This window comes from Lampetra fluviatilis, chromosome 18, assembly GCF_964198595.1.
Source record: "Lampetra fluviatilis chromosome 18, kcLamFluv1.1, whole genome shotgun sequence".
NCBI lineage: Eukaryota > Metazoa > Chordata > Hyperoartia > Petromyzontiformes > Petromyzontidae > Lampetra > Lampetra fluviatilis.
In genome coordinates this window covers 7,374,624-7,391,761 of record NC_136292.1, presented here as the reverse complement: position 1 = coordinate 7,391,761, position 17,138 = coordinate 7,374,624, and the positions used below count along the sequence as shown (strand labels likewise).

Below are 17,138 nucleotides of genomic sequence, written 5' to 3'. Positions count from 1 at the left end.
TGTACACACCCATCACTACACACATCTGCCTATTGTACACCCATCACTACACACACCTACCTATTGTTCACCCATCACTACACACACCTGCCTATTGTACACACCCATCACTACACACACCTGCCTATTGTACACACCCATCACTACACACACCTGCCTATTGTACACCCATCACTACACACACCTGCCTATTGTACACACCCATCACTACACACACCTGCCTATTATACACACCCATCACTACACACACCTGCACCCATCATAATCCTGTACACCGTTATAATACACGTCATACTATTGTAGACCCACGGTTATAATCTATCGTGCACACGCGATACACCTGCACAGCGCACACGTGGATGGCGTGCGAATGAAATGAAACAACGGCAAACCCTCTCCGCCTGGTCGCAGGGGGTGTTGGGGAAAGGGCCATGAGTGATTAAGACTGGAATGGTGTGCGATGGGGTGTGTGGCCAGCACCACGCCCGGCCGCCTTCGTCTCCCCAGTGGCGGTGTACACACCGCACCAGGTACTTATTTGAAGCTGAGTCGACATAGGGGAGGCCCCAAGACCGGTTCAGATAATCGTCACCGGTGTTGGCCTTGAGCGGGAATCGGGGGGTTGTCCGGTTTGTAGCGCGGTGCGGGAACCGCTGCACCACCGCTCCACACGCTTATCGTCCACGCACGCACCAACACAAGCTTCACGGCCAACACCACCAAGACTCACACGTGGCATCGTAACTCCCAACACACTCAATATCGCGCACAAGCCAGCACGCAATTTAACACACGCCCGCTCACGGCAAAAGGAAATGTGATTATGTTTCCTTTAATTACCCCATGTATTACCGCTGCTGCAACAGCAGCGGCAATTTCCTCTCGCTGTGTGTTATATATAAATATATCGCAAGTAACCTCTACGCAATGTCAAAACTCTGGCCATAAATCACTGCTCGGGTCTATTCACTTGGCCCAGAAAAACAGCACACAAACGTAAACTTACACACATCACATGCATCAAATATGCAGACATCACACACATCACCTGTACCGACATCACCGGTACTGGTATAACATGCATACATCACACACATACACATCACAAACCCATCAGGCACCGAGTACACACCACCCGTCACGCGTGAACAAACACACACATGCCATGTCTAGCCTACGTATGGCACATAGCAAAATAAATCACATGAATCAATAACACTGCCTGAGAAGGAACGATACGCAGGGCAAGTGCCGTTCGCGAGCGCCTATGCAAACTAGTACGGCGCACCAGAATCACACCCAGCCGACATTGTCTCCCCAATGCTGATGCTTGCACATAACACCAGGTACTCATTTGAGGCTGAGTCAACCTAGGAGAGGCCCAGGGTCAGTTCAGATGTTTGACACCGATGTTGGGTGTGAGCGGAAATGAAACTGGGATGGCGGGTTAGTGGAACAGTGTGCTAACCACTGTGCCACCGCTCCCCAACACGTGACATGCACACATCATGGGCACCCACGACTCTCAAATCAGCAGCGTCTGTCTCTCATGACGACGGCGCTTTCACTGGACACCCGCGACCGAAGACTCCCCACGTGGGTCCACGAGTCACGCGTGTGGCATTAGTTATGACGTCACAATGGCGATGATGACAAGGGTAACGACTGCTTGATGATCGTTGTGGTGGCGATGGTGATAATGCCGATGATACCATTGATGATCACGGTGCTGGTGGAAGGAAACTCCACCCAAAGGGGCGACTGAGGAGACGGTGCGGAGGAGATGATAGCATTGATCATAGCGATGATGAATGGTGGCGGCGGTGTTGCGGATGATAACACTGATGACACTGACGATCGTGGCTGTGGCGGTGATGCTGACGACGACATCGATCAAAGCGCCGACGACTTTGTTGACGACGACGACGATGCCGGTGGATGCGCGCGCTCGCTCGGTCTACTCACATGCTCTCCTCGTTCTTGAAGAGCAGCTCCCCGCTGACGTCCTCGTAGTCCTCCCCTCCGCCCTTCGCCCGCCCCTCGACCGTCGCGAACGGTACGAGCACGGAGCCGCGTGCCCCCGAGCAGCGGACCACGCGCACCTCGACGCAGCCCACGCTCTCGCTCACGCGCACTGCCGCCTCCTCGAAGCCGAACAGCCCCGCGTGGTCGTCGTCCAGGATGGTGACGCTGGCCACGTCGGGCGTCGCCAGGCACGGCGCGACGCCCGCCACCGCCACCGCCACCACGTCCGGTGGCCCGGCCTCCGTCGCCGCCGCCGCCACCTCCTCGTCCCCCGCCCCGGGCGCCGCCCGCAAGTTGCTGAGCCGCACGAAGAACTGCTCGTCCTCCTCGAAGATGTCGTCGTCGACGATGCCCACGCTGATCGTCTTCTCCGTCTCGCCGGGCCGGAACACGAGCGTGCCGGACGCGAGGTCGTAGTCCGAGCCGGCGCTCGCCGAGCCGTCCTCGGTGCGGTAGTCGACGTAGAGGGTGGCGCGGGGGTCGCCGCCGCGCCGCACCACCGTCAGGGTGCAGGCGCCGCAGCTCTCGAGGCAGCGGTACGAGGACGGCTCGAAGAACACGCGGCACGCCGAGGAGGCGGCGCCCGCGCCGTCGCCCGCCTCCACGTGGATCTCGGTGATACTGGCCGAGCGGCGAGCCTGCTCCAGCAGGTGCTTCTTCAGGATGTTGCCCGCGCCCGTCATCTGGAGGCACAAGGGGCGGGGGGGCGGCGGGTGACGCGATCGGAGGGCCACAGCAGCAGCCGGGGAAATTCTATTCCTGCCGCGACCGTTAGCCAGCCAGCCACGAGTGCTGTCCCCCCCCACCCACCCACCCCCCCACCGCACCTTTGGCTCTTCGGGCCTCAACTTTTCAATCTTTGTTCGCTTGCCTGCTTTGGCGGCGGCGACAGAACGCCGCTCAACATGATCAGCGATATAATTAGTCATCACCGTCCCCTGCAGCGTAGGAATACGGATTTACGTTGATTACAAAGGTACATCACGGCAGGTGTGGGGTAGGGAGAAGGGACTATTTACCCATAACCTCACAAGAGAGGGCCCCACAGGGGCTGTTTTCTCGCTAATTAACAGCCCCCCCCCCCCCATGTTGCCCCGAGCCTATAGCCCCAGGCCTCCAAGAACATCCGGATGTCCCTACTGTGCAGAACAGTGGCCTTTGTTTAACTGCATTATTTAATCGCTTTTTAAAATAGGAATTTGAATTACCTTGCCTCCTACAGGGAGGGTCTTACAACACCACGTCCTGAATCTAGCCGGGTGACCTCCCGTGTACGAGATGCTCGTCTCCCTGGGGATTCGGGAGCTGCGGTTGAGCCAAGACTTTTGTGGGGGGGGGGGGGGAGTTTTTTTTTAATGAGGAAAGTGACTTGGAGACGGTGCTTGGCCTGCTCGTCCACGTTGACCCGACCTTTTGGGAGAGGTGGGCGTACCCACACTTTACCCCACCACACACGACCTGCCTGCCGATCGGCTAACCGTGGTGTCCCCGTGTAAACTCAAAGTAAACTTTCTATTTTTATTTCACCATGTAAGTACCCACTGAGCTGTAGAGCTCCTTTTCAAAAGCGACCTGACGATCACAAATGACAGCTCAACGAAGTGGAAATTTACAGCAGCAAAAAATACTCTAAACGTGTGGTGTTGATTTTAAACGTGGAGGGAAAAACCGGAGGGCCTGGAGAAAAATCTACGCGGCCCTACCGCCTGTATATAACACATTGTCCTGCGGAGGGAGCTGGTAGGAACGTTGGGTTGCTCGGGCAATGGCCTGCAGGGTCAACGGCGGCGTGGTGTATTCTGCAAATATGGCCGACTGTGAGGGCGGGCACAAGCCGGCGTGAGTAGGTGAAACGTTGAGTTTTATAAGGGCACCACAGGGTGACCAGCCCCTCCCCACCCAGCCCCACCCTCCCACCCCCCACCCAGCCCCACCCTCCCCTCCCCACCCAGCCCCTCCCTGCACGACGGACACAATAATCCCCTGTGGGCTGGTGTAACCAGAAGGTTCCTACCAGTATAAACTCCAAACATACAGGCGGTAGGGTGGGGATCGAACCCACGACCTCCTGTATATCACGTGGTGTTAACACGTGGGGGTTGGGGAGCGGGGGGATTGGGGAAACTTGCACCATTGTAATCGAACCGGCGACCTCTGGATTGCGGTTTCAGGGTGCTACGCATGACACCACGGCATCGTCACGACACCGCGTCATCTCCCATCGGCCACTACGGACGGAGCTGCTGACCGCGAGACTCCCGTCACGTCCACCGCTCCTCCATTGCTACTGACAAAACCAAAACATTAGCGCTGCGATTGGGGCCAGGAGTCCAGCGGGAGTGGCCGAGGAGGCAGGTGCGAGCACCTTGCGCGTGGCCTGGATGCGGTAGAAGGCGCGGCTCTTCTGCTGCTGACTCAGCAGCTGGTAGTTGGCCATCTCGGTCAGCTGCTCCAGGTCCTTGTCCGGGTGCTTGTGCTTGAGCTCCTTGAGGATTCGGAACATCTCGCGCCGGCCCTCGCCCGCCTCGGGCTCGTCGGCCACGTCGGGCCCGTCGAGCTGCAGCGCCACGGCCGTCGCGCCCCCCCCGGCCGCCGTGGCCGCCCCCTTGCCGTCCATCTCGATGGACGACTTGGGCCGCTCGCCCTCGGACTCGACGATGACGCAGCGGTGCTTGTCGGCGCGGTAGCGCTTGTACACGTACTTGTAGAAGAGCAGGCGGCGGTCGGCGACCCAGGCGAAGACGACGCACACGGGGAAGAAGGCCAACGTGAGCAGCGCCTCCCACACCTCGACGATGCCCTCCGAGAAGACGGCGAGGATGAGGTAGAGCCAGATGTACGCGAAGACGCTCCAGGCCGTCGTCACGAAGAACACGCGCAGGTGCTTGATCCGGCGCGTCTCGCCGTCGGGCACCACGTACACGCAGATGGCGATGATGACGAACATGTTGAAGGCCGCGCTGCCCACGATGGTGCTGGGCCCCAGGTCGCCCGCCTCGAAGTGGTGCCCGCACACCTCGATGACGGAGAGCAAGATCTCGGGCGCCGACGAGCCCAGCGCCATCAGCGTGAGGTTGGACACCGTCTCGTTCCACACGCGCACCGTCGTGGTGACGGTCTCGCCGCTCGGCTTCTTGATGGTGATCTCCTTCTCCTGCGACGTGATCACCTCGATGGAGGCCATGAAGCGGTCGGCGATGATCGACACGCCCAGGAACATGTACATGAGGCACACGAAGTAGACGAGGGCGCGCGCCACCTTGTCCGGGAGCGGCGGGTCGTTGGGCAGCCACACGGGCAGCAGGATGCCGGGCAAGCACGTGTAGGTGCCCAGGCACGATTTGCTCTGATTGGCCGTTGCCGTCGTCGCGGTCGCCCCCCCGGGCCAGGAGGAGGTGGGCCCCGCGGGCGGGACGGCCGCGGTGGTGGCGGCGCCGGCGCCGCGCAGCGCGAGCAGCAGGGCGGCGGAGGCCAGGCCCAGCTGGAGGCCGCCCCGGGAGAGGCCCCGCAGCCGCAGGCCGCCCATGGTGGCCGCTCCGGGCCCCCCGGGGGAGACGAGGAGCACGGCGGGCGGGGGCGGCCGCAGGAGGTGACGAGGGAGGTGGGAGAGGTGGGAGAGGTGAGCCTGGTGAGAGAGATCGTCATCAGCCACCATCATCATCATCATCGTCATAATCACCGCCAACTACCATCAACCAGACCAAAGATGCCCCCGATAGCCTTAACAGACAAGTGCTGTTCGCAGGCACCTATGAAGGCCGGCACAGCACACGAGGCCGTGGGTGGCCAGCACCCCGCCCGGCCGTCATTGTCTCCCTAATGGCGATGTTCACACACCGCACCAGATACTCATTTGAGGCCGATTCGACCTAAAGGAAGCCCAGGATCGATTCAGATAATTGTCACCAGTGTTGGCCGTGAGCCGGTGTTGGCTGGGAATCGAACTCGGCCCGCCAGGTTTGCAGCTCTGCGCGCTGACCGCTACACTGACCGCTACACTGACCACTACACTGCCGTATCTTGTGTGGCTGCTCGCTCGCGGCCAGAGGGAAGGAGCCGTTGCTCACTCGGTGCAAGCGCCGCTCGCCGTTACCGCCGCGGCTGCCACGGCGGTGGCTCAACGGAGGTGGCAGCAATCCCCCCGGGAATGACGCGACAGTCATCGCGGGTGCTGGACGCGTTTGTCCGAGCTGACTTTCCCCACCGGGGAGATGTATCCTCGTGACAATATTTGATATTTCTTCTGTACCGTGGTTATTTTTTTTTCTCTGATTTCTCTTCGTTTCATCGATGTACTTGTTTTATTTCATTGTTTTTGTAATTTTGATGACCCAGGTCACTCTTGCCGGCCTTCATCGGGTGCTCGCCAACAGCACTTGCCCCAAAAAGTCTGTCAAGACTACACAGGGCACCTTTGTCTTGGCTGCGGCGTGTCCGTGATTCGCTCGTTCTGCGAGCGGTCGCGTCGCTTCGCCGAGCTCGCAACGCGGCGGCGGCGGCGCAAAGTGGAAACCGAGCAACTCGGCAAGACCACCGGCAACCCGACCCCCAGCGCACCCCAACCCCAACCACAGTCCCACCACCCCAAGCGGAACCGCAGAGAACCCGTAACCCTGAAATCCCCGCCGTGATCATAACCCGCTATGACAACCACAATCCGAGCCACAACAGCAACCATCCAAATCCCTCAGCCTCACCACAGTGAACCCTGACCCTAACCACAACCAAAATCCTAAACCGAACCGCAACCTCAAACCTAACCTCAATCCTAATTCTAAGAGCAACCACAACCCTAACACACAACCATAACCACCACCCTAACACACAACCATAACCACCACCCTAACACACAACCATAACCACAACAATAACCACAACCCTAACACACAACCATAGCCAAAACCCTAACACACAACCATAGCCAAAACCCTAACACACAACCCTAACACACAACCATAACCACAACCATAACCACAACCCTAACACACAACCATAACCACAACCATAGCCACAACCCTAACACACAACCAAAACCACAACCCTAACACACAACCAAAACCACAACCCTAACACACACACAACCATAACCACAACCATAGCCACAACCATAACCACAACCATAGCCACAACCCTAACACACAACCATAACCACTACCCTAACACACAACCATAGCCACAACCGTAGCCCCAACCACAACTATTACCATAACCTAAATTAAATTAACCCTAACCATAACTGCAACTTTAGCCCCAAGTCCATAACAACCCCTAAACGCTACCCCTAACCCCTTAAGCCCAACCACTAACCGCGACTCGACCCCAACCCCAGACGGGGGCAAGGCCTTGGTGTTACTGAAGCCAGTGGTGGACACTCCACAATCCTACAACGATATTATGGAATAATAATGATCCAGTGAAGTCTCACTTGAGCCTGATGAGATTTGACGAGGTTGGATGGTGTCCATGTGGTTGGTGAATTGATGATGATGATGATCATGCTGCTGCTGACGGCTGTGTTCCTGATGGCGATGATGTCAATGGAGTGATGTTGATGATGATGTTGATGATGATGTTGACGATGATGTTGACGATGCCTACGGTGCCAATGAGGTTGATGATCATGACGATGGTGATGCGATTAATGATGATGATTTTGTTGATGATGTTGTTGATTATATTAATGAGCGTAACCTGTGTTCTCTTGTAACACGGGCTCGCTCGCCTCCCATGAATCATTAACAAACACACGCCATTAGAATTACCAGCATGCGACTGATGATGCTGCTGCTGGTGATGATTGCGCTCTCTATATGATGACAAGCATGGAGACACGCAAACACACACGGATACGCGCACACGTACACCCCGTATCGCCGTTACAGGTTGTTGGGGCAAGTGCTGTTAGCGGGCACCTACGAAGGCCGGTACGGCACACGACTGGGTGGGTGGCCCGCACTACGACCGGAACGCCTTTAGAGCTGAGTCGACCTAGGGGAGACTCAGGTTCAATTATTCGCGACTGATGTTGGGCAGGAATCGAACTCTGGTCGCCGGGTTCCAAGCGCAATGCGCTGACCACTACGCCACCGCTCCCCACACAAGGACACACAGAAACGTACATAGACAAAGGTCCCCCGTGTAGCTTTGACAGACTGCTGGGGAAAGTGCTCTGAGCGAGCGCCTATGAAGGCAGGCACGGTACACGAGGGGGTGGGTGGTCAGCACTACGGCCGGCCGCCTTTGTCTCCCCAAGTGCCGATGTTTGCACATCGCACCAGGTACTCATTTTGAGGCTGAGTCGACCTACAGAAGGGCCCAGGACCGGTTCAGATAATCGTCACCGGTGTTGGCCGCGAGCGAGAATCGAACCCCGGGTCGCCGGGTTCGTAGTGCAGCGCGCTGACCGCTACACTACGACACACGGGCAGACGCACCAACACGCGATTCTGTTATAATGATCACACACGGACGAATGGTGTACGCACACCATCGCGACCCACGGGCGCAATCTACAACACGAAGGTCGGCACGATCAACGCGCACGCCGAACGCACGGTCAGGAAAACCACACCACAACACACGCATTGAACGAGCCACATTCACACGCGCACACACACGCACGCACACACACATCACACACATTTACACTCAATCAACACGTCCGTTAATGCAATCACCCTACACACGCATTGCACACACACACGATGGAATACACAAAGGCGCACGCAACATTAACACGCACGTTTATTACACACGTGAACACGCGCACACACACGTGAACACGCGAGCACACGCGTGTATCTACGTACACACAACCACGACACATCGGAACACACGCACATGCCAATGCATGAGACAGGATAATGAACGGGCGCGCGCGCGCAGACAGACGACACGCACGGAACACAACACAGGCAGAGCACGCTGCACGAAGACAGTGACACACACACACCACACACACACACCACACACACACACCAGACACACACCAGGCACACACACCAGGAACACACACCACGCACACCACACACACCACACACACCACACACACACACCAGACACACACCAGACACACACACACGCGCCACACACACGCCACACACACACACACCACACACACACATACACACCACACGCCACACACACCACGCTCGTACCTGGCTCCACGTATCGCCTCTTCAACTGATGTCTGCAAGCTGCTGTTGCTGATCCTGCTGTTGCTGATGACTGCTATTGTCGCTGCGGCTGCTACTGCTGCTGCTTCAGTCTCAGCCCCACGGTGCTGCGCCGCCTCTAAGCTCCGCACACCGCCCCCACCCAGAGACCCCCCCGCCCCCACCCAGAGATCCAGCCCCCCCCCCCAGAGACCCAGCCACCCCCCCCCCACACCCACTCGCTCATTCACGCATCCACCCACTCAGCTATTCGCTCCCTCGGTCATCCACACAGTCATTCATCCATCCACCCACTCACCAATCCACTCAACGATTCACTCAGCCACCACCCACTCAGCTATTAACAACTCATTCACTCACTCGCTCCTCCAAATATTCAGTCGCCTATTCACTCACTCACCAACCCACTCACGTATTCACCCACTCACTCAGTTACTGTTCCACTCACACATCCACTTAATCGAGTATCGCTCATCCACCCATAAAACTCACTCAACTATTTACTCTCACTCAACTATAACATCCTCCCATCAAATCTACTTGCCTACTAACATACCAATCGACTCATTCACCCACTCACCAACGCACTCATCCTTCAACCCATTCATCCATCCACTGACCTATTCACACACACACTCACTAACTCACCCAGTAACCCATTCATTCACATATACACACACCCATGAACCCATCTAATCATCTATTCGCCCATACATCCATCCACTCACATATTCACACTTACAAACCCATTTACTCACCTATTCACACTCACTAACTCATCCACTAACCCATCCACTCACCTATTCACCCATACATCCATGCACTCACCTATTCACACTCAATAACTCACCCACTAACCCATCCACTCACCTATTCACACTCACTAACTCACCCACTAACCCATCCACTCACCTATTCGCCTATACATCCATGCACTCACCTATTCACACTCAATAACTCACCCACTAACCCATCCACTCACCTATTCACACTCACTAACTCATCCACTAACCCATCCACTCACCTATTCACCCATACATCCATGCACTCACCTATTCACACTCAATAACTCACCCACTAACCCATCCACTCACCTATTCACACTCACTAACTCACCCACTAACCCATCCACTCATCTATTCGCCCATCCACTCATCTATTCGCCCATACATCAATGCACTCACCTATTCACACTCAATAACTCACCCACTAACCCATCCACTCACCTATTCACACTCACTAACTCACCCACTAACCCATCCACTCACCTATTCACACTCAATAACTCACCCACTAACCCATCCACTCACCTATTCACACTCACTAACTCACCCACTAACCCATCCACTCATCTATTCGCCCATCCACTCATCTATTCGCCCATACATCAATGCACTCACCTATTCACACTCAATAACTCACCCACTAACCCATCCACTCACCTATTCACACTCACTAACTCACCCACTAACCCATCCACTCACCTATTCACACTCACTAACTCACCCACTAACCCATCCACTCACCTATTCGCCTATACATCCATGCACTCACCTATTCACACTCAATAACTCACCCACTAACCCATCCACTCACCTATTCACACTCACTAACTCATCCACTAACCCATCCACTCACCTATTCACCCATATATCCATGCACTCACCTATTCACACTCAATAACTCACCCACTAACCCATCCACTCACCTATTCACACTCACTAACTCACCCACTAACCCATCCACTCACCTATTCACCCATACATCCATGCACTCACCTATTCACACTCAATAACTCACCCACTAACCCATCCACTCACCTATTCACACTCACTAACTCACCCACTAACCCATCCACTCATCTATTCGCCCATCCACTCATCTATTCGCCCATACATCCATGCACTCACCTATTCACACTCAATAACTCACCCACTAACCCATCCACTCACCTATTCACACTCACTAACTCACCCACTAACCCATCCACTCACCTATTCACACTCACTAACTCACCCACTAACCCATCCACTCACCTATTCGCCTATACATCCATGCACTCACCTATTCACACTCAATAACTCACCCACTAACCCATCCACTCACCTATTCACACTCACTAACTCACCCACTAACCCATCCACTCACCTATTCACACTCACTAACTCACCCACTAACCCATCCACTCATCTATTCGCCCATCCACTCATCTATTCGCCCATACATCCATGCACTCACCTATTCACACTCAATAACTCACCCACTAACCCATCCACTCACCTATTCACACTCACTAACTCATCCACTAACCCATCCACTCACCTATTCACCCATCCATCCATGCACTCACCTATTCACACTCAATAACTCACCCACTAACCCATCCACTTACCTATTCACACTCACTAACTCACCCACTAACCCATCCACTCACCTATTCGCCTATATACATCCATGCACTCACCTATTCACACTCACTAACTCACCCACTAATCCATCCACTCCCCTATTCGCCTATATACATCCATGCACTCACCTATTCACACTCACTAACTCACCCACTAACCCATCCACTCACCTATTCGCCTATATACATTCATGCACTCACCTATTCACACTCACTAACTCACCCACTAACCCATCCACTCACCTATTCGCCTATATACATTCATGCACTCACCTATTCACACTCACTAACTCACCCACTAACCCATCCACTCACCTATTCGCCTATATACATTCATGCACTCACCTATTCACACTCACTAACTCACCCACTAACCCATCCACTCACCTATTCGCCTATATACATTCATGCACTCACCTATTCACACTCACTAACTCACCCACTAATCCATCCACTCCCCTATTCGCCTATATACATTCATGCACTCACCTATTCACACTCACTAACTCACCCACTAACCCATCCACTCACCTATTCGCCCATTCATCCATCCACTCCCCCCAGAATCCCCTCCGTCCCCCTTCCCTCGCCGCCAAAGACGACCCCCCCCCCCCAAGAACCCCGAATCCGAACCCTCAGGGGCGGGGTCGGCGAGGGTCAATCCCGGCGCTCTCGTGCCCCAATGTCCTCCTCGCATCTCGCGCCGTGGGCCACTCTCACCCCGTCTGGCACCAGGGGGCCACTCCACACCACCAGAGACAAGGACCCCCCCACCCCCCCGCGTAGCCTTCACGGACTGTCGGTGCAAGCGCTGTTAGCGAACAGAAGGGTGGGTGGTCAGCAGCACGCCCGGTCGCCTTTGTCTCCCCAGTGGCGATGTTTACACACCGCACCAGGAACTCATTTGAGGCTGAGTCGACCTAGGGGAGGCCCAGGACCGGTTCAGATATCCGCCACCGATGTTGGCCGTGAGCGGGAATCGAACTCGCGTCACCCGGTTCGTAGTGCAGTGCGCTGACCGCTACATTACCACTCACCACCACCGCCACTACCATGACCACCACCACTACCATGACCACCACCACCACCACCACACTCCTCTCCTGGGTCCGTGCTCTTAACCCTCGCACCACTCTCTCTATGCCCACACAAGGACTCTCTTCCTCTCACCATGACCCCCCCGCCCGTGCTACGGTGTCCCATGAAGTCTCTATCCTTACCCCCCCCCCACAACCCAACGCTCACCACCTCCTCGATGGCGACTCCCAACTCTGCATCGCCACCGACTCCCAAGAACCCAGGCTCACTGCTCCACCCAAGCTCGCACCGTCCTCCCGATGAATGTCGCCACGACGGGGAAGTCCTCCTCGACTTTAGCGTCCACCTTTGTGGCGGTACTTGGAGCCGAGTGGCGGCGGCGGTGGCTACCCTGCACGTGGCTGCTGCCTGCGCTCCGGTGATGGTGGATCGCCACACGGGCGGACTGTGGAACTCCCTTCGCGTGGGCGACGAGGAAGTGCAGTTCCCTGGCTCGCCAGGAGATGGCAGTAGAGCAAGTGCACTAATCGCCAGATGTTTCCATCTGTAGGGGGATAGAGTGCCCCGGCTTCCTCCCACATGTATAATAATAATGATCACAACTCATCATTAGTTCCCTGGAAACCTCTGTTTAAAAACACTGAGACCTCCTTTACTAGTGGCAAAATATAGTAGTAGGTTTTTACCCTTTCAACTGGTGCAAACAAAAAGAAACAACTCTGATAAGGATCATTATCAGAATTGTTTATTTTTGTTTGCATTTTGACTGCTTGTGTTGTGGTTATTGCAAACATGATGCCTTGTATAAAGGTGTCAGTTTTTGTACCAGTTGAAAGGGTAAAAACCTACTACTACCCTCTGTTTAAAAAACAATTCAGGACCCTCCTGAAAAAGTGTCCTTGATAAATAAATAATTTCATTTCCAAATAAGCTTTGCCTCAGCCATCGTGGTTAATTGCCTATTACATAATTTTATTTCTTATCATCATTTCAATACCGGAAAAAAATGGTCGCATAGGTTATAACCCGCCCCACTTTCGCAAATGACACTCATCCTGGTCTCCGGAACTCTCACGCGATTGAAAACAAAATCGGAGTTGTAACTTTCGCTTCGCGTTCGCGAGGTAGTCCACACTCAATAAAATCGCCCTCCCTCCCTCCCTCTCTCTCCGACGCCCTCCGTGTGAACGCGCGCCTCCTCCTCCTCCTCCTCGACTCCGACCTCGCTCTGCTGAAGGACGACGCGACCTTGGGAGTTGCCATCGATCCGCTCCGCGCGCGCCATCTCCCCCCCCCCGCCCGCACCCACTTCCAAGCGACGTCGCGCTGACAGCTCCGCACAGATGAATACAATAATCCGTTGCGCGTTCCTCCACCTCGTGGCTGGCCAACCAGCAGCGCACCAGCAACCCTGACAACCCCGGCATTGTCGAGGCAGGCAGCCAGGCTCGGCGTTTACTTTGCTGCTGAGATCTGGCCGGTGCGGGTGATGAAGTCGTAAGCTGATGGCGCTGCTGGTTTTTTTTGCTGCAGCTGATGATGCCGATTAGGGGCGGGGGGGGGAAATCACCAGTAATTACAATCAAGCGCGCTGCTGAGAGATATAAATAGTCACTCGCACCTCGAGGACCAGGCTAACCGAACCTAATACACACGTGGTCTACCCCCATCTCGAAGGATGACCGATTGCTTTCAGTGTCGCGTGCACGGGAGAGCAAAATTAAATAAACAAAAACGATTATCTCTTATCCTGTAGCTACACACACATTGTAGATACACACACACACACACATCTTGTAGTTACACACACACCTTGTAGCCACACACACCTTGTGGCTACATAAATATTCAAAAAATCCTATGGACAGGTAAGAGTTGGAGTCTGTCTGGGATTCCCCCGTGTTGCGGGCGTGGGTTGCGAGGTGGCCAGGTGGCCGCAGTACAGCCAGTGATTGTTGCACCTATCTGTGTAGAGCTTTGAGGGTCGTAATGTATGTTGACCTTCTTTCGCACCGTACGTAGCCAACGCACGCGGAGCCCAAACGCTCACGAAGCAATATTGAAGCTGCGCCAAATGATCCCATCAGGACCCTCCTTGGCAACGCGTCTTGAGACTCGGCGAGCCTTAGCCCTGGTGAAGACATGGCACTCTTAAGAACGGTGACCAACAACATCGCTGAGGCTGGCGATTGAATTCGCCAGGGTCTCGGAAGCTAAGCAGGACGGTGGATGAACCTGGGACGTATGATTAAGAGCGATCAGGCGCGTGCCAGCTGCACTCCATTCTGCGGGGATACGTGGCGGGCAGTACGGCACTGTTGTACTGCACGTCTACGCACCCACGCCTTCAAAAGACCCGCGCGGTGAAGTATGGGCAAATGACACTCACGATCTGCAACACAGCGTGCGGAAGGAGGAGGCCCTTCGTCCAGAAATAGGTTGGCAAAAATATATATATAATGCCGTGCATGTCAATGTTCACGGGTTGGAAACTTAATTGATGAGACCCGATATGCAACACTTTGACCACTCGTTACAGCTTTAGTGACACCACTGCAGAGACGTATTCATCAACAGCAAGAGCGCTGCAGTAATAGGTTGTTACCCTTTAAACTGGTACAAAACTGACACCTTTATACAAGGCATCATGTTTGCATTAACCACAACACAAGCAGTCAAAATGCAAACAAAAAGAAACAACTCTGATAATGATATGTATGTCCTTGAAGTTGATTGGTCCACACCCGAGACAGCTTTTCTTAGAGCCTAGTCTCTATTGGTGTTGGACCAGATGACGCCAAGAGGCGTAAAACTCAAAAACAGCGCACTATCAGAGTAGAGAGCTCGGGGTAAGCATTTACACTGAGACCTCATTTACCAGTGGCAAAATATAGTAATAGGTTTTTACCCTTTCTTTTTGTTTGCATTTTGACTGCTTGTTGTGGTTATTGCAGTTTTGTACCAGTTGAAAGGGTAAAAACCTATTACTATATTTTGCCACTGGTAAATTAGGTCTCATAGAACAAGAGCGCTGTTCGTTACTCGGGGTGGCCTCGTGTCGCGCGCGAGAGTCGCCCCCTCGTGCCAGCAGCCGGAATCAAACCCGAGACCCGCGCGCCTCCACGGCCCTGCAGGTGGTGGCGGGCGGCGTGACCTGGGTGGGACTCGGCCTGGCAACTCGCAACGGGGCACAGATCCTCGCCCGGTGCCGTGAGCACAACTCAAGGCGAACCGCGAGATTGTATTGTATCATTTTTGTTTGTTCACATCCTACACACAGCGTTGATATGCGGTGCTTTTTCTGGAAGGCTTTGCTGTTTTTTCCTGGATTTTTTTCTGGTTCGCGTCGTCACTTTAAGATGTTCCTTGTTCATGTTTTTGTTTGTTGCGGTTGCACCCGAGTCAAGAGCCGCATGGCTCACAGGGCTATACCTGATAAATGAAACTGAAAACTGAAACATCATCTGAAAGGGAAAGTCTACTTTCCGTACTCTCACCCAGATCGATGGCGTTCGAGCACTGCGTTTAAATTGCAACCAGACAGAGCTGTCAGACAATACAGGTTACTCCGCATTCTTGTACAGGGAAATTGAGTTTAGGTCCATGCGGAGTACAGCCGTTCAATACGGACAGAGAAATGTGTCTATTTGTTTGTGCTTCTCTTTCTTGTGATGGGACTTTGTCGGATGAACGTTGAGATTTATAAGGAGCACGGGGTGACCAATACGATCTAAGTTGGTCTGCAAGGTAGGAATCCTGACGAGCTGTCTCAACAACTTTAAACACACCACCTAATAAACACGACCAGGCTCCATTGGCAATCACCAGTCGTGATCAATCCCCTGCTGAATGAAGGTCTCGCCGGGCCGTCGTCACCAACGACGACGACACCGACAATTTCCTGCACAAAGAGCTGATTCCACGGCTCTGTGCACGCGGGAGGCAACTCACTTCCATGCACGCCAGAGACACCTCGTGCAGCATCCTTTGGCTGTCACTCTGCGCAAGTCCCCCGTTTTTTTGGTCACCAATGACATCTGAAAAAAGTTCTGAGTGCTGGAATATATAAATTAATTTTGCTTTGGTTCATTCTGAAAACTGCCAATCATCAACGGTTTCGTTGATGCCATGCTCTCGATGCTCGCTATGACATCAACACCCACGAGGTGTGTTCAATAGTGTTTCAATCATTAACAAAAACAATGCATGAGGCGAGTACACGCTGGTGTGATGCAGGTTGTACTTCAACATAGCCAAAGCTAGAGTAAGGCGAAGTACAGCCGGCGACAAGGGAGCTAACATCAAATAGCTCGGCAGGCAAGTTGCTGGTTCGAGACCAACTCGAACCGACACATTCAAACGCCTCGAGGAACCAAACGATGACACCACTTTCAACAATAATATAACTGTAGCCGATTTCACGGAAAGTGCCTTGAACGTGGAGGAAAAGGGGTTAGAACGCAAGTAGAGAAACATGTCTGAGGAGAATACAA

General features: G+C 54.1%; 1 protein-coding gene across 5 annotated transcripts in view; it reads right to left on the bottom strand.

Moving 5' to 3' along the window:
* Nucleotides 1-9,316, bottom strand: part of LOC144937169 (sodium/calcium exchanger 3-like) — a 66,604-nt gene extending 57,288 nt beyond the window's left edge. For all 5 annotated transcript variants that reach the window (XM_078864479.1, XM_078864482.1, XM_078864480.1 and 2 more), the window contains exons 1-3: nucleotides 9,183-9,316; nucleotides 4,391-5,650; nucleotides 1,966-2,708 (exon numbers count right to left, since the gene is read on the bottom strand). In XM_078864479.1, coding sequence (XP_078720605.1) covers nucleotides 1,966-2,708; nucleotides 4,391-5,551 — 1,904 coding nt within the window. In that variant the 5' untranslated portion in view covers nucleotides 5,552-5,650; nucleotides 9,183-9,316. The remainder of the gene's footprint in view (nucleotides 1-1,965; nucleotides 2,709-4,390; nucleotides 5,651-9,182) is intronic.
* Nucleotides 9,317-17,138: the final 7,822 nt, after the last annotated feature.